Source organism: Doryrhamphus excisus, linkage group LG10, assembly GCF_037039965.1.
Source record: "Doryrhamphus excisus strain RoL-2023G ecotype Guam linkage group LG10, RoL_Dexc_Guam_v1.1, whole genome shotgun sequence".
Taxonomy (NCBI): Eukaryota; Metazoa; Chordata; class Actinopteri; order Syngnathiformes; family Syngnathidae; genus Doryrhamphus; species Doryrhamphus excisus.
In genome coordinates this window covers 10295623-10319920 of record NC_136366.1, presented here as the reverse complement: position 1 = coordinate 10319920, position 24298 = coordinate 10295623, and the positions used below count along the sequence as shown (strand labels likewise).

The 24298-nt window shown below is 43.1% G+C and overlaps 1 protein-coding gene and 1 long non-coding RNA gene across 5 annotated transcripts in view; one reads left to right on the top strand and one right to left on the bottom strand.

The window, feature by feature from the left end:
• Window positions 1–993: 993 nt before the first annotated feature.
• On the bottom strand, window positions 994–22092 carry LOC131120084 (uncharacterized). The gene is made up of 5 exons (XR_013629259.1): window positions 21374–22092; window positions 21102–21304; window positions 7194–7347; window positions 2230–2431; window positions 994–1024 (listed from the first exon to the last, which is right to left on the bottom strand). It is a non-coding gene; the product is annotated as an uncharacterized LOC131120084 (long non-coding RNA).
• Window positions 11549–24298, top strand: part of col5a1 (procollagen, type V, alpha 1) — a 48042-nt gene continuing 35292 nt past the window's right edge. For 2 of the 4 annotated variants that reach the window (XM_078794043.1, XM_078794042.1), the window contains exon 1: window positions 11551–11918. In XM_078794043.1, the coding sequence (XP_078650169.1) occupies window positions 11819–11918 (100 nt within the window). In that variant the 5' untranslated portion in view covers window positions 11551–11818. Of the gene's footprint in view, window positions 11919–24298 lie in introns of all 4 variants that reach the window. The other 2 variants (XM_078794044.1, XM_078794045.1) reach the window with 2 other exon arrangements.

The window sequence follows — 24298 nt, the reverse complement described above, 5'->3', positions numbered from 1 at the left end:
GGCCCTCTACGCTTCTTTAAACTCTTTCTGGAAAGCGCTACGTCACTGCACGACTTAAATGTTTCCACTGTACAATAGCGCTATTGTTAGGCATGTTTATTTTCCCTTTGCCTCGCTAGCCCCATTAGCATGACCGTCGCCATGTTTTATCCTAAGGGGACGCTGAGGAAGACCATAAATCCGGAGATGATGGTCTATGGAGTAAGCCTCGGCCTTCAAAGACGAGAGCTGGGGCATACGCGTCCGGACACGCTGGGAGAAGCTCGCCATTCTGCTACGTACATTTCACTTCCTTCATGCTGAAAAGCTGATTAGCAGCGCTGCTCCCGAAAACCATGTGATGTTTAGCGTCATCCCGTAAACTGGAAAGATACTCTTCCAAGCGGGAAGACTAACTAACCTGTCAGTCTTTGAGCGTTTACTGACCATATGAGCTCTGACAGCTTTATGGTGGACCACGCTTCTGGACCGCACAAGTTTCAAACCCGCACTTGTCTTTTAACCCTTGGTGCAAAAAGGCTGAGCGAGCACAAACGGGAGTGCCGAGGTGAGTAGCACATAAGCGCCCCCAAGGGGGAATACTTTGGATGTCTGAGACGGGTGCTGGTGGGATCCTGGAGGACAAAGATTCATGAACCGCCGATAGACAAAAATAACCTTTAAGGCGAGGAGAGAATTGTGCTTAGCGTGCGTCTGTGACAACATCTGTCGGGCAGACGGGATTCACATGAGAGGGCGGCGAGGGACCATCTGTCCTGCATCTCCAGGACCTGAAGTCACATTTAATAAAGTATCCTTTCTACACAGCAATTGGCCACTCTGAACTTACCATAGGTTGGACTGGGTCGTCTATACTGTACGTGCCCTCTGATTGGCTGGCGACCAGTCCAGCCTGTCAGCTGGGATAGGCTCAAGGTTAAAAACTTCATTCACAAAACTCAGTTAAATAAATTCAGTACCAAAAAAAACTTGAAAGAAATTAAACTTCATACATGATGGGTCCACAGTCTCAGCCCTCAGTCTCCTGTTGGATAAAACAACAAAATAAGTCACTAACTTGCGCTCTGTCATCGTCTTACAAACTTCACATTCACATGCACATATCACCTCGTACTTCGGTACGAGGTACATTATTAAAAAAAAACAAACAAAAAACTTAAACTATATTATGGAAAGCAGGAAGTGAACAAATGTAACAGTTATACAAGGATGAAGAGTCTTGAACCAGTCATGATGTGCTATATATATCACTATATTGACACTTACTATGGTACACATTATGGCACTGGATGCTCATATCACCTCCTACTTCTGTATGAGGTACATTATTAAAAAACAAAAAAAACTAAACTCAAACTGTATTATGGAAATCAGGAAGTGAACAAATGTAACAGTTATACAAGGATGAAGAGTCTTGAACCAGTCATGATGTGCTATATAGTATATCACTATATTGACACTTACTATGGTACACATTATGGCACTGGATGCTCATATCACCTCCTACTTCTGTATGAGGTACATTATTAAAAAACAAAAAAAACTAAACTCAAACTGTATTATGGAAATCAGGAAGTGAACAAATGTAACAGTTACTGATTGTAAAAGTACCAAATGGAGGGGTAGGATTTAATAAGCTTTGCTTCTTCCAACTCCTTTTGGACATGTGGAACTGGGAACTTATTATGGGATGCTCTCAATTGTAATCTGATGCACGTTCAAATTAAATAAAACCATTAGCATTGGCATTAGCATTAGCATTACATGTTCTTTGGTTTCATAGGTTTTCACAGGTGAAAGCTTAAAAGTCAAAGTCAAAGGTCAAACTCCAAAACACTTCATTTTCCTGAACTCTTCATCCCATCATCTCCCAACTACGTGGACAAGTCGAGTGGACATAATCGCTCAGCTGATTTGTTTTTGCCACCGATTGACCTTGACCTAATGGAGCTCAGGTCAAAGTTCATGAGTAACAAGGTGAAAAATGAAAAAGAATCAAACTAAGCACAAACCAAGGAGTCATACATCAGGTGAAAACACTCAAAGCAGGTTCTCCAGATCTGGACTAGTAGGTTGCTAATACACTCTAATGTGATGACATAGTAGGCAAAAAAAAAAGGGGAAAACATTGTGTTTCCTGGCAGACCCGTTCAGTTTTTCCTGCACGTGAGGAAGACAAGGTACAAGACGTCTCTGAGTCATTTTGTGTCTGCCGTCTTGAATACTAACCCTCAGATTGGCCTCTTCAGTCAGAGAGGTAATGGAGCAATGGCCTGAAGACCGCAGGCTGCCCGACTCAGCAGATATCTCACTCTTTCCAGCCTTCCCCGCGGAGCCCACAATGTGTCATCCCTGGAAGAGCTGAGGAAAGGCTCAGAGAACTCCAACGGCTGCCAGATATTCTCACGTTCATGCATGCTGATTGTAGAAACTGTAAAAAGAATAAGGAACATGGTGGTGGGGGGGGGGGGTGGCCTATGATCAGATTTATGGCAAAACAGGAGAGTCCTTGCCTCCTAATGCATGCTAACATGTGCTAGCAATGCTAGCAACGACAATGACATGAGGGCATGTTGCTCCGAGATTGCAGATTCTTGCTTTAGTGGTCCCTTACAATTTTTCCCCCTGCTTCATCATGACTGCATTTTGTGGAGTTTTTGTCCAAAGGGGGACACAGGAGGAGCCAAGAAGAAGGGCTGCATGCCACATGTGAAGGAAAGAAAAGGTCTAGACCAGCAGGGTCCAGTGTCCAGACAGGAGCAGTAAGGTCACGGAGGGCGCTCACATTCTTACAGTTACACATGGTGCACAGGAACGCTAATGTGGAAGGTTTGGTATTAATAAGGCTCTATCGATCACATGATGGTCCCAAGTGAAAGCCTTGTTTTCCCTCCCAAACTCTCAGAAACGCTGAACCAAAGTGGTTGACCTTACGACTAGTACATCGCTACTATCAGGAGAACCAGAGTAGAGGGGAGGGAGCCACCTGCTGTGGCCCAGCAAAGTGTACTGTATTCAGGCACATGCTCCGAGCAGCCTGGGAAATGCCATGGAGGTCTTACCGGTCTCGCTGGTGTTTCCAGTTAAAGTGAATGTTTGTTTACAACATTATGACAGGCTGTTAACCCTTAGATGCATAAGTGGGTCAAAAATGACCCGGTCAAGTTGTTTTCTTGAAATATCTTTGTAATGAAAATTTTTCATCATTTCATATTCCAGGTATTCCTTATAAAACATGTTTTTAATATCATGCCATTCACATTTTCAACTTACCTTTTATAAATTTTAAGAAATTTTTGTTTTTGTGTTACTACCCCAACCTTCCATGTATTTTCTATGGAATCCAATCGGAACCTTTGATTCTCAACTTAAATTAACTGTAGAACAATGAACAGTAGTTGTCAGAAGTGTCAAACCTCAGGAAGATTATTTTACACATAAAGTGCTAATATAACAAGTATTATCTTCACATAATATTGTGTATGTGTCTTTCATGACTGTTAGTATTATCAACAAATTAGCCTACTTTATAACTAGCTGACACTAGCTGGCTAACATTACTATATGTATTGTTGGCCATTACTCTTTTGTTTCCTCATCCATGCCTTGCCTGTGAGATACACAGCTGAAATGGTCCTACAGATGCTGGATGAAATCATTCTCGTGTGGTCCTAAATATAATACTAAATATCATACAAGTGATTATTCCTAAACAAAATGGCAAAATTGGCATAAAAACACATTGATTCTAGTATGGGTCATTTTTGACCCCACTGATGGAAGAGTGTAGGGTCCAGTCACTCATGCATCTAAGGGTTAACATAAAAAAAAAGAGTGCTTGATTTGCTCACCTGCACAGTAACACTAATCTTGCGTCATTGGCGTTTTTATAAATTAACGGTCATTTGAGCTATTTTGTATGTTGTTGATATGACGTTATAATTCCCCTGATACTGGTCCGATTTCTACTCACATGGTGAATTCTGAAGAACTCACTGGAAAGGTTTGGTTTTACGGTATATGGACCACCTAATGTCTTCCTGGAAAGCTCTAAAAGTTTCATTTTATCCTCCTGCAAAGGAGCGTGGCAGCAGGCCAACAACAGCCAGCTGATAAGTGGCAGCTGGCAAGTTCACGACAACGTGTAAAGTGTGAGCTGTTTGTGCAGTGTGTGTGTGTGTGTGTGTGTGTGTGTTGTGATTAGCGCATGTGAAAGCCGGCCTGCTCATACTCGCTTTTAGTTTTTGGGTTTGTTCTTCTCTCGTGTTGAACACCAAGCTGCCACTAGACGCTGCCATTAAAAGTCAACATCTTTCTATTCTTTCATGTCGCTGCTCTTTGGCTGGTGACTGACAGGAGGAGGGGCGTCTTTTGCACCCACTGGCGACGCAGCGGGCGGTGGTTAAAATGTACTTTGGAGACGACTCCAGGGGTAGCAAAATAGAAAAGACACCGCCGCATTTCACTTCAGCGCCGTACAGCCGACTGGCGTTCCTCCAGGAACAATACAGCAGCAGAACAGGCTGCAAGAACATGAACACGTATATTCAGCACAGAATTGAAAAAAAAAAAATTTAAAGACACAGCGTCTGTGCTCAGTGGAGTCTGTGTGGTCCAAACACTCACTGAGTTGACACGTACCAAAAATGATGGCCAGGCCTTTACTTGGACAGGACGCGGCAGAGGAGAGGGACAAAACCCAATTCCAAACTATGTTCCTATGGGGGGGGGGGCAGTGTGCAACATAAAATAAGCACATTTTACAACACAAGAACTCAAAGACTATGACAATTGCAGCCATTTTCTTGGTGTGTACTGCTGATGCCACCTATCCGCACGGGGGGGGGGGGGGGGGGGGGGGTTGGGTGTCATGACCCCTGACTTCAGCATCTGTATCTTGTTAGGCTGCGGTGTTACATAATACCTGACACAGATGTGCTCCAAGTACAACGACAGGGAATACTGCATGCATGTAGTATAAGAATGTCAAACAGTGTACAGTAGAGGACCTCCAAAGTTCGACAGTCCAAAACATACATGACAAATATAACTCGGATGTTGTCTTGCAACCACATAGCAAAATACGATTCATCACAAAAAAAAGGATTGCTTTTTTGTTTTGCTTTTTCTTTGGTTTTTCTCTGACCAAAGTTGAGTGTTTAGTGGTTTTTGACAGTGATAAACGACATGAATGATGTGTCATCATCAAGACTTTGGTGTGTTGTTGTCTTTTCCTTTAATGAGTAACAACACTCCAATCCTTGTTACACTTGTTACACTCGCATGTTCAGACTGTTAAAATGTCAGACTGATGAGTCATATTTGGAAATGACGCCTCATGCGTGTTTATGCATTATTAAAAGGTAAGTTACTATTCACACTGTTTTACAGGGCCACAGTTTGATCCTCAATCATGTTATTTATATTTCCATGACTTACTTAAGCCCGGGTGTCTGGGAATTATGTGCATCAGACATGCAGTTCACATTTTTACTCCACCCTTTTTCTAGTTTTACCCGAATAAATTTGGAATGTTAGGGGACCATTAAATTGGAGAAATATAATACGGCAATAAAGTCATATTTATACAGGGTCAGGTAAAATGATCTGACACATTTGTAGGTTAAATAAAAGGCCAATAAAGTAAAGTAACATAAAAGTTTTTATTTTCGAAAAGTACATATAATGCAATTCTTGTTCATATAATGCCATTTTGCTTTGTTTCTTTACAATGTCATTGTTTTTGTTGTCACGTCATTGTTTTGTTCTGTAACGGCAACACAACGAGCGTTCCGTTTGCACGTCAATCTTGGTAGACATGATTTCGTACCAGCTGGAAACACCATCTTGTTATGGGTTACCAACCTCAGAGCTTCTGGATCTGCACTGAAACAAAAATCAACCAGCCGACCTTGCACTGCCAGAACTGATTTAATTGTTAATACATAATGAAACAGAATGGCATTATATGTACTTTTCAAAAATAAAAATACTTTTTTGTTACTTTACTTTATTTGCCTTTTATTTAAGCTACAAATGTGTCAGATCATTTTGCCTGACCCTGTATATTCATTCATTCATTTTCTACCGCTTATCCTCACGAGGGTCGCGGGGGTGCTGGAGCCTATCCCAGCTGTCTTGGGGCGAGAGGCGGGGTACACCCTGGACTGGTGGCCAGCCAATCACAGGGCACATATAGACAAACAACCATTCACACTCACATTCATACCTATGGACAATTTGGAGTGGCCAATTAACCTAGCATGTTTTTGGAATGTGGGAGGAAACCGGAGTACCTGGAGAAAACCCACACATGTACGGGGAGAACATGCAAACTCCACACAGAGATGGCCGAGGGTGGAATTGAACGCTGGTCTCCTAGCTGTGAGGTCTGCGCGCTAACCACTCAACCGCCATGCCGCCCAACCCTGTATATATTTTTTTGAAATATATATAAATTCATAGGATATGCTTTAGAAAATATCAAAGTGGCAAAATTCCATCCTTTGTTTTTTCAGTATGTGAGTGCCAGGCTTAACAGCATCAAAACTAGCAACCCTACAACCCCAAAAAGTGATACTACGTTGTGGGAAATGCACGTTAAATGGGGGAATCCATTATTCATTATTATTAATGAAACATTTCTCGAACGTTTGCAATTTTTAACATGGAACACTTGAGGCGTCAGATCATGTGACTTCTCGTTCAACGCTCAACTGTTAATTGGTGTCTGGTAATGACATCCCTGGCCTGATGGAACATTTTTGACTTGAGATGAAACATGTAAAAAAAAACATGCTGCACAGTCGCATTGCCAGCGAGCCTACGCCGCGTACATTTTACTTCTAGTCTTTGCTTTTAGTCGCTCAGAGAAGCAACCTTTGCCAGTTTTTGAGGCGTTTTGATTCATGATAAAATCTTGACGGTGGAATGGAAAAGTATGGCGTTCTGTAAGGATGAATGATGATCTACAGCTTTAGTCATGTAGGATGATGCCAGACCCGGGTATCGGGTTGAAGTTTTTTGGCAGCTTGCTGAAAGTACGCCCGTGTGTGTGTTCAAACTCATATCTATACAGTCGGTGCAATATATAACAAAGTCAGCAGCTGTTTCACCTGGAGACATTAAAACATATCTAACTTTTCAAACGAGATCTGACATGAATCATACTTTGATTAAAATGGCATCCATACCTTTAACTCCACTTTGTTAATTAGCCATCATCCATAAATTCATCTTGTGGGAATATTGCTCCAGGTGGTGAAGAAGCTGATGTCAAATGTTCTCCGTTGGCTTTAGATGAGCTTATTCCTCTGGAAGAAGTCCTTTGCAAAGTGCAGCGTTGTCCTGTTGAAAAAGCCAGAGATTACCATATAGACAAGGGCCTCCAGTCATCAGGGATGCTGCCTACCGTTTGACACCCCTGCACAACCTGAAGCTCCATTATTCCATTGAAAGATCCTGATGGTGGAAAACACCTCAGTTGGGATCTCCTTACGTTACGTTGGAATCTATCGGGGCAATCAAGGGAGAAGAAAACTTTCTTCCACCTTTCAATGTCCCATCTTTGGTACACTCTTGCAAATTCCAAACGGGTAATTTTGCAGATGGACAGCCAATGGGGTCCTCTGGCTCAGGATCCCTGACATTTTTGGGGACTACCAATTGACGTTTTTGTTCCATGAGCCTCAGGATGTAGATATGAAATCTTATTGCATTGACGTTGCCCTTTTTCTATATATTAATCTGTTCCAGGATCAAACTGCTGCTTTATTAACAGTACAGGCAATGTTTTAAATCACCCTTTAACATTCCTTCAACTGCCTAACACATCAGGCGAAGTTAACAGTACATTCATTCATTTTCTACCGCTTATCCTCACAAGGGTCGCGGGGGTGCTGGAGCCTATCCCAGCGGGGTACACCCAGGACTGGTCGCCAGCCAATCACAGGGCACATATAGACAAACAACCATTCACACTCACATTCATACCTATGGATAATTTGGAGTGGCCAATTAACCTAGCATGTTTTTGGAATGTGGGATGAAACCGGAGTACCCGGAGAAAACCCACGCATGCACGGGGGAGAACATGCAAACTCCACACAGAGATGGCCGAGGGTGGAATTGAACTCGGGTCTCCTAGCTGTGATGCCTGCTCGCTAACCACTCGTTCGCCGTGCAGCCCGTTAACAGTACAATAAAACAAAAATACAGTAAAAGTACTCTCTTTGAAGACATATGGTGTTTTGTTGGCTGTTTTGACGCATGAGGCATATTTTTCCATATTGAATTCCATATTTCGGTTCCACATCGTATCATTTATGTAATGTCTGAGGTGTGATAAAGATGGCTGTAAAATGGTACATACATGGACCGCTACTTCTATATGCTGTCATGTTGTGAGGCCAGACTCGAAGACTAGACTTCTCATTTTGGTTTGAATGTCCAGAAGACAACAACAATTAAAAAACAGTCTTTCTGGCCTCCATTGTCCCCCTGAACTCCCACAAAAGCCAGAACAAAACATGTAAAAACTTCAAAGAATGTGTTCTTTCTCTTGTTCCTGCCTTCTTAAAATGTGCAGAATATGACAGCCAACATACATAAAAGCCTAAGGAAGAGCTGCCAGCGGTCTCTTGAGCTTCTCTTCTCTCCTGGATGTCAACTTCTACACTCTTGCTCCTCAAAAGTCTATCATTAAAATGTAAGAGGCAAAGAATCACCATGACTCCATAATTCTTCCCGCCCCCCCTCCTCAAGGCTTAGATGCCATGTCATGAAAATGATGGCGTGTTGGGGAAATGAGAGGTGAAAGAGCAACGAGCAATGTGTGTAATTCTACTTGTTGCGGTTCTCATGGAACCTGAAGAACCTGGAAGCGCTTATTTTTAGTCTCCTTTTCTCCCTGAAATTCTCTTTCATGCTACACATAACTTAACTTTCTAGATATGCTTCTTTTACAGGGTTAGACATGAAATAAAAATAAAAACATGGAACGAATTCCTGACATAAAGCATCAACTGTTGCGCTTTGGGGACAAGCAGGAGAATTGTTTGAGTGGAAACTTAGTAGAATCTCAAACTCTTTCTTAAGGGACGGCTGACAAGAAATCGATAGCGTTTAAAGCCGTTCCAGTTGCCTGCATTGACATCAGCTGCCCTCCAAGTCAGACAAGCTCTGAGTTTTTTTCTCAGTCAGCCGGTCCTAGTCAAAATGAAGTCAAAGCCTCAAAGTAAATAGAAGCTTCAAGCTCATAAAACCTGCCCACTTAACCATGTTTTGGCTCAGCGGTGCTTGTGGTTTGTGTTTTTGGATGAACTGTAGGCACCTAAGAAGTAGCCATGATTTAGAATGGAGAAGCTTTTACAGCTGAGGCCGCTGACTTGGCGGCACACGCCGCGCTGCTGAAGGAGGTCAGCGTCGGACAACGGTGCTTCAGGCTCCTCCTGAAAGGACATTCCAGGTGTTTGCCTGTCGCTCAAACAGAAGACAGCGTAAATCATGTCGCAAGATGAATGCTACATTGTATGTTTTAAGCACGTCCGCACAGCTTGCATGCAGTAAGTGAATATCGCTTCGGGTCAATGTCGACGTCTGGAGGAAGGCGTTCATCTTTTTTCCACTGAGCTGCGTTTCGCTTACTACCTATGACACACTTTTTACGACACCTTTAATGGACGCCTGCCCCTCTCTCCTCCCCGCCTTGCTACTGCAGCTTATAAAGCACAGCTGGCCGACCCAAAGATAACGTCTATGGTGGTGTTATGATTCGCTATTCACACAGAAACGCCTCACCTGAAGGACAAGAATGCTTAGACTCGATATGTCTACATAGATAGATGGAAACAAACACATGAACGTACATGGGGGAAGTTTGCCCTGCATATTAGCTGTCAGGTTACACACTGTTCAACTGCAGTGTTGTGTGTCTCAGTTGCTATGGATACGCTTTTGACTAGATACAATCCAGACCAGTTGAAAAATGGCCAGATGAGACAAAAATAAACAAGCATTAAAGCGAAAGAGGTCGCTCATCAGCCGGCTGCCGTTTGACGCCCCTGCACAACCTGAAGCTCCGGTGTTCCATTGAAGGATCATGACGGCACCCTCTCCACTGTGTTGTGTGTAAAAAAAAATAACATCTCAGGTGTGATCTCCTAGTCCTTGGAAGCCATCAGGACCGTCAAGGGAGAATCAAACTTTCTTCCACCTTTCAATGTCCCATTTTTGAAGGAGACGAGGCCTTTGGAGATGTTTTTTTTACACTTAAAATCCCTCTCTGGCAGATGGTGTCTGATGGGTATTGGATGCACTCAGCACCCGTGACAACCTTCATTTGGGCCGACGACAGTAGATAGATCAGGAGTGTATATAGACAGATACAGTCGATAGATGGTGGCTAACTTCTTTTTACACTTGTGAGACCGTTATGAGAATGTTAAAAAAAAGATGTATTTGCAGAACTCATCATCTGTCATTCAGGTTCTTATTTGTACAACAATTAAAAATGTTGAAAAATAAATGAATACATTTACAAAATTACATCACATAACCTTTCACACTGCATGGAGCAGTGCGCTTCCCCTCTCATTACGTGTGGAAGTGGTAAGTTTTGGCCAAGTAAATTGAATAAATATTGCCTATAACAGTTTTAGAGAAGTATATGTAACAGAGTTAAAAATACATTTTATTTACAATTTTTGTAAATGTTTGAATTTCATTTTTATTTTACGTATTTTATATTATTTTTTAATCCAGAAAACTGTCCAAAAAAAAAGAATGTTGAATAAAAAACATTCTGTGGCACAAATGATTCATCAGTAACATTTAGCGGACTTATTTTTGGCCTTTTATTAGCATTAGCTAATTAGCTAATTTAGAAAAAAAAACCAAAACACATCACATCTGTGACATTATTCACCGTTACGCTTAACGAAAAAGTACCCATCAGAAACAATCCTTATGTGAGACATCGCCACACGTCTTTTTCTTTTCTGTAAGTTCTAAAGATATATAAACAGCTAAAAAGAGGCAGCTAAGAATGCAGCTGACTGGACACACCTATCCTATGCCGACAAAGCTTGCAAAACCTGTGAGCATGTGGTAACAGGCACATTCATGGTATGCATTACGGTATTTTACCACACTTTGATCATTTTAAGCATGAGTGGAACTTCCTTCCTTGGTACACGGATCTCACACAGCAACATCGTTTTAACTTGGGCCAAAACTTGAATCCAACTAATGAAATTGTTACTTTCTGGCTCAACCTTCTGATATTCTGCTTTCTGTCCCCCCCCCAGCCCCGTCCCCTCCTCTCCATCTCTGTGGAAAAAGAATTCCAAGTGCAGGGATTGTAGGCGTGAAACTTTCCCCTGGACCTTTCCTCCCCCCGACCCCCTCCCTAGCCCAATAACAGGGCTGCCTGCGCTGAGCGGACTCCTCTGATTTGCCTAAAGTGTGCTCGCTGCCGAGTGACTGACAGCCCGGGGTGGGTCTCTAGATGGGAGGGGAGGTTTTTTGGGGGGAGGGGGGCACGACGTGACGCCCGGACGCGCCTCAGAGGAGCGCAGCAGCGGAGCGGGAGAGACGGCGTGTGTGCAGCCGTCAACTAGCTGGAGGATCCCACTCGGACGGAGGACCCTTATGGCTGCTTGAGAGCCCACCTCAAAACTTTTCCCCCCGTTCCCCCCTTCTTTTTTTTCTTCTTCTTCTTCTTCACTTTTTTGCTTGTCAAGTGCTTGTCCTCATCACAAGTAGCGGCCGCAGGTCCCAGAGAGTTGCTTTGAGCGGCGGACCACTCAGGCAGGCCGTCATGGATACCTCCATCAGATGGAAAGTTAAAAGGAGGATAAGGGACGCCCAAATCTCCTTGGCGATCATTTTGGTTTTTGTCACATCGCAGGCGAGTTCAGGTAAGATGCAAACTTCGGCCAAGCTCAGTTTGTCCTTTTTAATCCCAATCATGCATGAGAACCTTTTTTGGGGGGGGGGTTAAAGTTCTATGACAAGTGATAAAAGTACAGTGTGGCTTCATGCAAACCACATGAAGTTATTTTAAGGTTTTTTCAGGACTGCACCATCCCTAAAAGGGGGAGGGCGCCTTTTAGTGAGGCTGCAGGGTGGAGCCCCCTGAAGGACAGGGAGCATCCGAAACGAATTTGACATTCAGCTGGGATAGCGCTACAAAAATATTCCTTCACATTTAGGAATCCTCCATGGAGGTCACGCAGCACCATCAAGGGTTAAAAGGGGGGTCCGGCCAGCAAGTATTATTAGCATATAGCCCATCATGGTTGGTGGTCTGCTGCTGGACTGGCCTGACGCGGGTGTTTGGGTCCAACAGGTGGACTCTTGCAGGCAGCGCTGATGGTGCGGGTCTTCGGTGTTGTGCAATGGAAGAAGTTTTGGGAAAAAAAGGATGAAAAAAACAGAAGAAAAAGATAGCGGATGCTGGAATTGGTTCCAGGCTTAAGTGGGCTGTATATAAAACTGCCTGCCTGCCAATAAAAGTCGCTTTGCTGCAGATCTGAGAGAACAAAAGCAGACATGTTTGATGTGATCCTTCAGGACTTTGCTGCTTAACATCTCAAGTTTATGAGGGAGGAACTGACTTGATGAGAAAACGTCTGACAAAACTGATTCATTTGCAGAGCAGATGATATTTCAAATATTCATCCATGCTGGGCACCTCTTACATTACCAGCCAAACCCGACACAAACTACACTACTTCATTTTTCGTTTTGGAATTTTGCCCATCATCCACCATCCTTATGTGAGACATGAACATTTGTCTCTTTTTGGTGCATTCTAAAGATATAAAAACAGCTAAAAAGACATAACAGGACACACCTATACCTGCTAAAACATCCAACAAGGTGTTGTGAATTTTGGTCATTTGAGCATAGCGACATAGAAAGGCATATTATGCCTAGCCTTTTGTTTGTTTGGAAAAACAAAAACACAACATCAGTATGTAGTGTTAACTTTCGCTAGTGGCCGAAGGCATTGTGAGTGAGTGTGTTGTGGAGACGGTCGCTAGCCAGCTAGTAGCTTGCCGAGGTGGTGTGGCGAGGTATCACTACGGCAGTAAATTCGTATTTGGGCATAACGATGTTCATAACAATGTCGCTGTACAACGGTTAATATGCAGGTTAGCATATTGTGTCAGCGGAATAGGTGTTTCCCACTCTAAGCCGCCTCTTTTTAGTTGTTTTTATATCTTTAGAACACACAGATAAGTCTCACATGGATTGTGGATGATGGGCAAAATTCCAATAAAAGTGCACTTTACCTTTAAGGTCACATTTTGGATAGCGGTTGTCGGTTTAGCTAACCGAATGTTAGCTTTGTGTTTGGTGTGACATTGAAATGTTAACGGAGTAAATGTAGCTTAAGATCTAATTAAAATGCCTTTTTGCAAATTTTACCCAGTTTTAGCATAGCAAATGAGCTAGCAAGCCTGTTGGCATTATCAACAGAGATATAGCAGCTTTAGCTCCTGTAGTTCTGATCTGAAAAATCAAACAAAACGTTCAAAAAAAAGATGCATTCCTAAACATGTATTTGCTTTTGTTTTACACTCACGCGCTTGTTAGCTTCATTCAAAAATGCTAGCTGTCCGTTTGACAGCTAGCATTGTTAGCGTGCTGAATGTCGAGATGCATCAGCGAGTGAACTCTTGAGTGTTGGGGAAGGTCATTAACGAGGAAAACTTCCCTTTACGGGAAGGTGGGGCGCGCTAATAACAGAAGGGCCTGTCACACATAAAAGTCAGGAATGAGGGGAGGGGTCAAAGGTCAAATGTGAAGGTTAGGACTCTTCAGACTGAATGGCCTGAGGAAATCTTCCAGAAAGACAAACATAGTATAATAAGGTGGCGTTTTTGCTGAGTCATCCAAATTCCGATCAATGGGATCTTTTGAAAACGCTTCACCGAGGTTTGTTACGATGAATTAAGCTAGAACTTTTTTTTTTGTCTGTGACTAACACTCGCTTGTTCTTCAAGAAAAAACATTCTTGGGATATTTTGTCCCAATCCAAACAAGGATGGATTTGGACCAAAGCCTCCAACGGCGACACCGGCGGCGCTCAACGGCTATTTGCGCCGCTTTTAAAAAGTCAAACGGATAAGCAGGAGAAAAGCTCGCTATTCGCCGTACGCCGTCACATCTGGACTTGATAAGCGCCATTGTGCCGTCTGCTAAAGCCTCGGAAAAGCCTGGAAAAATTTCTTCCAGATGTTTTCTTCACCAATCCTCCGTGGAACGACACGGGACCAGCACAAAAAAAAAAAAATACTGCTGCCTTCTTCTTTTTTTCCCCCCTCGCTCTCTCCCTTCCCCAAAAAGAAAATACACCATTCTTGTGGCAGCTTTTTACAGAAAATTCCAAATGGAATAACATCTGCAGCTGAGTTTTGTTTCAATAGAAAAAAAATGATAGCCTTGCATTTTGCACGTCCACTATCAAGGTCATTAAAAGGTTTTTTGCATTTAAGGACGGGGGTTAAAGGTCACATGCAGCTGCTTCACACATTTCTTTTTCAAATAGAATTCATTGGGATTGGTGCTTTTATTTGGGCATCGATTGTTTGGAATAAGGTCAATTGGCTGGAATTGATTGTTGACCCACTAAATGAGGCTAAATGGAGCGCAGTACTACACTGCAACCAGCAGAGGCGCTGTTGATTCAATTGCAGAAGCATAGAATGAATGCAAAACAGAAGAGTTCAGGCATCGAACACAGGTTATCTTGAAAATGTTGATGCATAGTTTATATATATAAACACATTTATCCGATAATTTTGACAATTGTTAAAAGTTACATTTCAAAATAAATTTATTCAAAAAAACCAAATTATACTAAAAACTAATGATGAAATAATAAGTAATATAATATATAATAATAAATAATACTTAAAAGCCTAGCCACAAGCCTGATTCTGATGGAGAAATGTTTTCCCAGCACGTGAGAAAGGAACCGGAGCTGCATGTGCCGCCTGGGCCTCTAAATGCCGCCATTGTGCCCGCTAACCATCGCGCGAGATAAAACAAAAATATGCAGTACAAGTTATTGACCCCCGCGGCCGTTCCCAAGTTCGGGCCCTTTGTGCCGCACAGACGCTTCATTCTTGGCCACATCCTGCGTTGTCCATGTTGCGCTACTGGCTTTCTTGCGCCGTCATTAAGGCCGGAGGTGATTGTTTGCCCGCGCTCAATGCTTCTCTGTGTGCTGCCTTGGACGCCACAAACGCACACATGGACTTCTCTGGCTGGCGCTGGGATGTGCTGAAGCATAAACGCGCCATCATTTCAGTTTCATATTACAGCTCGCCGCGACTGGAATGTTGTCGGGATCTCGGATACACGGTGCAGTTATGTCTCCGCACTCCAACATTTGGGATTTGTAGTCCGGCAAGGAAAGTGTAATGAGGTATTATAATCACGGCATGACTCATCCTTTCCAACCTCATTCCCCTCCTCATCCCTAGCCAGGCTCAGCCACACTGTGGACCGCAGGAACACTCGAGGCAAAGCACTTTTTCTTATTTCCAACCAAAAGAAACACAATAGCTTCTGGTTGTGTAGCAATAACACCAACAAGTTATTTTTATTCATTAGGAGAACTATATCGCTGTATTGCGACTCCAATATCACTCCCTCACTATATCGCGGTTTTGGAAAAAAATATTAATTTATAAATGATTGCCGTTTCGTGGTTTATTATGGCCTACTGTGATTGGAAGCACTGAAACACGAGTTATATGTAGTACTGTGATCACTAGGCATCAGTAATGTTAGGAGAAATCACATTACATCACATGACTTTTCACACTGCATGGAGACATGCGCTTCCCCTCTCATTACATGTGGAAGTGGTACGTTTTGGCTCAAGTAAATTGAATAAGTAAATTGAAGGACCTAACTAGTTAGCTTGCTAGCTTGCTATGTTAGCGACAGCTGGCTGTTATGTCCCTGCAGTGATCCCGTAGTGTTCAAAATGTGATGTAATCAATGAATAATAGTGTAGAGTGTAAAAGTGAACTGCTATGAATTGTTATATTAAAAAATGAAATACCTAGTCTATTATAGTCTTTTAAAAGTAAATATAATAGTTGCAAAATAAATACAAGATAAAGAAAGGTTTTTATAGACAATATTATATATAATGTAATTATATATAAGACAATCATATCAATGCTATCAATACAGTGTGCCATAATGATACGATGCGATCAATTTTATTGTCCCACTTTTTGTGTGCTAGCAGGAGAAATTATGTCGTACAAACATAGCTTAGCCGCTTAGATGAAATAAAGTTTCCAAAAAACGTGTTGGAAAGAACGAGTTTCATGTTTCAATGATCAATCATCCCAACGTAGCCGTGTTTTTTCGCACCGCATGACTCCGCTAGTGATGGATAACTCGGAGGATCCCACAGTTTATGAGCTTTGGACATTTTTTTTCGACCCTCTGCGGCCTCCCGATGAGCGTCGTACATCAGCGACCTCTTGTGCAAATGCCAACTTGGACTCCAGAATGAGCTAAGTTATGTTAAGTCATGTTCAGGATGTCCGAAAGGCCGTTTGGTGATCGCTCATGGATTCTTATGATGACAAAACGTGAACTCAAAAGTAAATTTGTACTTTGACAAATGGAGGGAAACAGAGGGGGGTTATTGATGGAACTGATTGTATTTTTGTGCTCAGACCACAGGTCATAGTGTCACTTGGATTGCTTTCAAATTTTGCGTGTTTGTAACGATACCTGAGATGTCAACGTGGGCCAAACTTGGCATCTCTTTCTTCCAATATTGATGCAGTTTGTTGGCACAAACCTTATTATCAGAAATGCATAGTTTTGTGGCTAGTCCAGTGTGTTTACATGTTTCTTTGATGTTGTCAGTTGAGCCACAACAAGAGGGCAATGGGCAATGCATGCAAACTGAGGCGAAATTGTAACATACATTTTCGACATTAACCAAAAAAACATGCTAACCGGGACGGACGTTAACCAAGGTTCCAGTATAATTATTTTTGTTGAATAGATGATGAATTGGATTTAGATGATTTATTATGAAAAAAGTGCTTTGGTTTTCATACATTTTGGTTGTTGCCAGACTTCCTGGGACAAATGAATGATGGGAAAAGTTGTCAGGGACTAGCGTGTATTTCAGCAGGACTTTTCTCCAAATGCAACCATCGAGACCAACATGCTAACTTGCCGCCACGGCACACCAACCTTAAGCTGGCAAATGACAATAATGTGTGCTTTCATTGCTCTTAATCTAACATTTAAACACTTCCCACAAGACAGGAGCGTTTTACAAAAGAATGATGCTTTTCCTGTTTTTCCGCAACCATCAGTATTCTGTGATTCTTCCTTCCAATGAAAAGCAACAACGATCCCAAAGCTTGGACGTTTCATTGCGGCTAATATGGAAGAATGGTGCAATAGTAAATCGCATCCTGGTTGTGTATTGTTGTTTTTACACTGATAATTCGGGTTAGATGGAACATTTCTTGGAAAGTGGCAGATGTAGCGCCATTGTGGTTATTTTTTGAGGAAAGCTTCATTGTAATGCTTGTTTTTTTCCATTTGATGAAATGATGGCTATCTGCAAGGCTGGCTGGGAAATGTCAGTGCTGCGGGGCCCTCTTTAATCATAAATAGCTCAACAGTTGGCCATTAAAAACAGAACGGCTCCCCCATTGAAGAGGAAAAAAAACACAATGAGAGAGGCAACAATGCGGCTTGTAAAATAACACAGTAGTCACGTGGAATGCCAAGAAATGCAAAGATTTTCAAGCCTCGTTTTGTGCTTTTTACACCAAAAAAGCACTAGCGAGGCAAATTGAGTCAGTTTTTCCGTTGATGTCAGGAGTGGACAGATTTATCATCACTGCTGTGAGCTGCACAGACAGTCAACAAAACCATCTGGAACTCTGCAAAAGCAATGAGAGAGCGAGAGAGAGGAGAGAGTCCCTTGAAAAACAGTAAAAAAAAAAAAAAAAAACCCAGCCTGGATATGGATCATGTTGCAGCTCTGCTGTTTAAGAATAAGGAGGATTATTATTGTACGGTTACAGTCTGCTTTCAGTCCATCAAACGCAGGGAAACGAGATGGATTAGGAGTAGAAATACTCATCGTGCTGCTTTCACGTGCACGTTGTGTCCCTGGTTAGGTGGAGGGAGTGGGGGTCACTGGGTCAGTGTTGTGAAAAAAGAGCTGACGGACCAAGACTTGCGTTAGCGTTACTGGCTAGAGTACCTAAAATGACCAGCACATTTTTAACAACTAGCGGACGTCATGTCAATAATCAGCAATTCAGTAGTGAATTCTCACCTTCTTTATCAAAATGCTGCCGTGTGTGACTTTTTTTGCTCCCATTGAGGGTTATTTTTCAGCTGTTATCAATGAGACTCATGGGATAACTGTGTTAGTTAGCATTGAACTACAGAGTCATTGATCATCAGACTGTTGATGAATAACGGTCCTTCGCGACAATGACTTCCGATTCCTTCCGAGACTTTGTGTCCTGGGTCTTCCCGAGACCTTCGACTGGTTGGACGTGCCTGGTACACCTCCCCCTGACTAGAGGGTCAAACCCCCGATTTTTGAAAGTGTCCATTGGGCATCTCTATCGTACCGTGAAGGAAAGTATGATCAGATGGTTGTCCAGCGTTGCTGGTTAAGATTGTCAAACTCATTTTTGTGGGATTATGATTACAGATGATCGTGTTGACGTGCTATCTAACGTATATCAGCCTCTTAACGGAGTGCAAAGTATATCAAGTACCTAAGTAGCAGCGATCAAAGCTAAGAAGTGTGTGTGTATCTTAAAGCCCGACTGGCAGCATGTCCATGGAGTGTGTGTAATGAGCTCAATCTAGCAGACGTAATTCCTCCGGTATGATTCCCACGTCTGGTCACATGCTCAGGTCAGCGCGGATGTGAAGCGTGTCTTTTGTTTCCGTGCTGTGCTCAAGTGCAATGTTGTAGTACTCGAGAAAATTGTAGAACTAGGAAATCTTGTGCGATGTCTGCAAGATGACTTCATTGGGCATGAATGAAGAATCGAACTACAGACGGGATTATGCAGATTGTCCTTTCAAAATGTTTGGCAACAAAAACAACATACGCAAAAAAAATGAACATGCAGACAGGATGAAACGGTAGCTGATTGTTTAAAACAGTAATCGGAATTAGCATATCGTTTCCTGCAATCTCGTGTTTTGAGAGTCCTTGAGCACAAAGTCAGATCCACATGGATGTTACGATGCTAAATAGTTATTTTTCTGTTTGTTTGATAGTGAGCTACTTGTTTGTGGAGGATAAGGTTTTAATTTTTCCGTCATCTTGCTAGCTATCTAGTCTGGGATCCAAACATTACTAATCTTGGCATTTTGGCACAAAGTTGCTTTGAGTACATGTTACTTAAGATAAAGAAATGTGTGAAAAAAATCTTGTCACTCAAAATTCTGTATTATTGACCTTGATCCTGAAAGGGGAAGTGCACTTTTTGGGGAATATCACAATCCTTTTGCGTGCATTACAACATGAGAAAACAAGTTAATTTCAGCTAGCTGACAATGCTGTCATTGGGATAGACCCATACATAGTTTTTTAGACTAGTAACTAGTAGACTGGGACCTATTACTAGTTTGATTATACAACGTGGTGCTTTCAAGTACTAGTATTGATTACCATTGATGGCAAGGTTGTTCAGTTGGAGGATTTTAAAAGGTAAAAATTGAGCATTCTTGGTTTCCAGGAGAGGTCGGGTTCTCTTTAAGGCTGCTAATTATTGCTTGTCCTCGGCGCCAGGTCAAGCATGCGCCTACTGGACCAGTCCGCCGCCGGCCTCGCTTGGAGAAGAAGCGATGCCCACGAGGAGCAGGAGGAGGGGAAGGAGGAGTGGGGCAGTCAAAGAGGGAAGAATGTTAATCTCCTCCCCCCATGAAAAAGCCCTAATTCATTATTCCAGCCCCCCCTCCTGTCAAAGCAGTGGTGCTGTCTGAAGAGTCCCTGAGGATTGTTAGCCAGGGTGTGTTTGGAAAAAGAGAATGGGGAATGGGATCCACCACAGGCCTGGCAATGGGCCGAGACCAGGATTATTACCAATCCCAAGCTACTGTTCAGACAAAAGTGCAAATAAAACGTCTGGAATGCTACGTAGTTCAATATAAATCACGACGCTTTGGACTCACTGTCCTGTGAACGCTGCTGGCTCCTCAAAGAATGTTGATCTTTTTGAAAAAAAAAACGATCAATCTACAGCTGAATATTAAAAAAATGGTAGTTTGGAATTCAACTTAGGAAAATACTCCCATAAAATCAACACACACTGCACATAATGTAATGATAAATACACTCAACACAAATATCGTATTAGTCAGCATTACTCCACAGACTGTCCACAATAAAAGCCACCCCCCTAAAATATGTATTTTTACCGTATTTAATGTGCAACTCTGCTGCACATTGCCGCTGTCAACATGTGGCATTGAGCTGTGTGATAAAACTACACATTTTGTACTGTCCTTTTATTGTGGCCAGCCCAAGGCACACCTGTGCAGTCACCATTCTGTCTAATCACGGTTCTTGATACATTTTGTCACCAATATTTGAAAGAAAGGCGCCTTTTGTGTATATAGAAAAAGCTTTACATCTTTGACGTTAGCCCATGAAAGATGGGAGCATAAACAAAAGTATTGTTTGTTTTTGTTGAGTGTAACACAACAAACAACAGAAATGACATTATGTTTGCCTGATTGATGATCAATAACATAACTTTTACATTTGACAGCTCGCAACCCAATGAAAACGGCCACATTTTTGGTTCCTGCCCCACATTTAGGGAATGAATAGTGTGTGTTTCCGTATGGTTCAAGTTGCCACCAAAGCTAAAAAGATGCACTGTAAGTGAATGAGCCTTATATGTGGTATAAACAGCTAGCATGCACACCAGGGGAAACCTCTCGGATGTAAAGCTTATTTTTAGCAAAGAGGACCAAAAGGTGGTGGTCCCCAGAGAGGCAGGGGTCCACGGGGGGCGCTAAGTGTGTAAACAAGGTGTGACCGAGGTTCCTACCTGCGGCTTCAGATGCGGTCAGCGATGGCTTCCTCCGACGGGGCGGTGACAGCAGAAGTGAATGACGGCGTGTGTCTCGGCTGTGTTTGCTTGTGGTGGGCTTCTTTTCGGTGGTCCTTCAGCGGTGAAGGCTCCACTGTGTTTGTCATCGCACCTTCTCCGCTTGGCTCACCTCCATATGACCTCGCCGAGGGCCCTTAGATCTGCTGGCATAAAAGCCCTGATTGTAAGCGGTACTTCAGTAGGAAATTGGGTACAGAAATGTAAAGCACCGAGGAGTGAGGAATGATCCTGATGGATTGTTTCCTGTTCCAAAATGCTCATCTTCTGGGGATTAGCTTGTGTCAGTGTGGATTAGCGCCGCCAACGCTCCTAGGCCTGGGGGTCGTGACTCGGTTAGCATCGACTGGTTGCCTCGAGGCGTTGTTGTTGCCGTAATGGCGGCTACACTCGGCAAAATCACTGTCTCCGCTACGTTTGTGGTCGCTCACACCGATGAGATGTCTACAAGGGGCTGTTTATTTCATATTTTCTCCAGAGTGACACCAATTTGAGTTTAATAAGGTTGTTAATGCCCTTTACAGCTCTTTTTATATATGAGATCACGGTATGTGTTGCCAGCAGTGTCATGAACGCTCGCTGCCTTAAATGGCAGAGGAGCTGCCTAACGATGATTAAAGGACGCATGGAAACTGAAGGCAACGTCTGGCTGCTTGCTTATAAAACATCAGAGAACACCGGCGACCGTCGCTGTTAGAGCCTCACTAACACTGACGGGGAGGTTTTCATCGCTTAAATGGCAGATCTGATAGCAAATAGTCTGGATTTTATTGTGTGGCCATCAATTGAATGCTAATTTTCGTAATTATTATTTTATTCCCATAATATAACTTTCCCCAGCCTAATTTGAATGAATGAATAGATTAACCTAGCATGATGTCACTGCTGAGTGGGAGGCTCATATTAGCACTGCAGCTAACATAGCTATGCTAACGTTGTTACTGTTTGTCCTACTCCTTAATGTTACGTTGTTGTTTGTGAGGCAGTATATGGCATCTATTACGCTGGACAAGGGTACGGTTACAGTGTGTATTCAGAATATAAATGGATAAAGTAAACAATGGCAAAGACAGGCGGATGTGGTTAAACGCATGTAATTAGCTAGTCACAATTGAAGCTAGTCACACAAAATGGCGTGCTTCCAGTTCCAAGACACTACCCATTCACTAGCGAGTAGATTTGGGCACAAATGACGCGTCATTTTCAACTTCCTGATTGTGATCGCGTAGAGGAAGACTGGCATAGCGTGTCAAAGACGCGCTGTAAGGCAGCTATATCTATGAGTATGTTAGCTAGCCAATCCTACTAATTGGGTACTTTGATATGACTGGTCAACAATAAAACAATATTGGATCTTTAAAGACGCTGCGTGATCCACTTAGAGAAAGACTCATTCTTGAATCTTATCGATTATTAACATTTAATGAGTGATAACCAGCAGACATTACCAAACGCTTCATTGGATTTTGACAGATTAGCAGCAGTATTTTGACGATGACGATCCCATACTGGGGGGGTGGGGGGGGTTGCTTATGTCACTCTCCTCCTCCTTGTCAGCTGACGACAGACAAAGCCAGCCTTTCATCGCCTTGCTTAACCTGCTCCCAGGTGAAGGGTCTACACCTCCAGGAAAAAACCCTAAACTTGGGCGGGTGAAGCTAAAAGGGCGCGGTGCTCGGATCAGTCTGACAAATCCCTCTTCAGCGTGGAGCCAAACGTGTCTCCCAGCGCTGAAGCACAATTAGAGAGTTTGGATAACGGTCTTCCTCTGAGACAGGAAGTGTGGGCTGGCTCAGGAGAGAGCGAGAGATGAGAGCAGCCTGATTAGGAGGTCACGCCGCTAAGAACTGATCCAACTCTTGTTTACCTCTCGAAGAGACTTAAATCAACTTACTGTTTGTGTAACGTCTGATCAACTCTTTGTTTGGGCTTTGTCCTTTTTGTGGAAATAGGAATTTAAGATGTTCCAATTTCATCCATGCCAGATTTAAAGTTGGATAAGGAACATTTGGACACAAGTGATGGTATCATGGAGATACCCAGAAAATGGAACAGGGCAGATCGGCTATTTTAGTAACTTACTACTACTACTAATGTTCATGTGTTGCCTTGGTTAACATCGTTAATCTTTTCCAGAAAGCCTGACTCAAACCAAGACGGACTCTAACCAAAGCAAATTCAATGAACCTGTTCCAGACACCCACAATAATGCACTGTGAAAATGATGCAAAAATAATTCTGCATCTATGTTGTATGTATCTATGTTATAATACTATGTTTGACTCCGGCTGCCACGCACATGCGACAGTAAGTTTGAATTACCCAACTGGTCGAGGCAGACAGCTGCCCAACAATGTTTTGAGGTTGGAGTCGCTGTTCCCCGGTCCAGGTGGAGCCTCTCACGTGTGCGTTCCTTTTCCTTTTTCGGCTGTCTGTTTTGTTTTGTTTTTTAAATCGATTGGCACGAGACCCGAGTGTAATGGCATCCAGCTGGAGGTCACTTCAGTGCAAACACACACTTTCACTCTGCTCACTTTCCAAACAGTCACTCTGGTTAAGATCTTCTTCTGTGTGTGGTCCTTTATCGCCCGACACCAGGAATGCTGTGCTGTACCTGTGCATGTGTCCAAAAGGGACATTTGGGACAGGAATAACAACAGCATTCCCGCTTTTGTTCAGCGTCAGTGCCGTAAAAGTCCTTCTGTTGTTGGTGCGTCCTGGCCTTCCTCGTGAAAGACCCCCACTCTCCCTATAGACACAACCCAGAGGTTCTCCTCTGTCCACAACTTGCCCCCCCCCCACCTCAACCCGGGCCCGGCTGAGACTGGATGCTTGTGTGTCGCTGTGGCCGCAGGAACAGCTGTTTGCACTGTGTGGTTTTGGCAGGCGGTCCAGGGTCAGTTCACGTGGGGTTGACACAGCGTGGACGCCGACGGTGGCCTTCTTACGGGCGGGATCGACGGCCGGCCGGCAAGCGTGCTGACTGCACGGCGGCGACCGCAGTCGTTTTAGCATGGCATGGACCAAGATGAGAGGATGTGTTTTTGCTGCGAGTGAAACCCCAAATCATCTCCCACAAAGTGTGCTGATGTCAGCAAAAAGCTGAATTATGCTCCCTAAAGATACTCTTGCTTGAG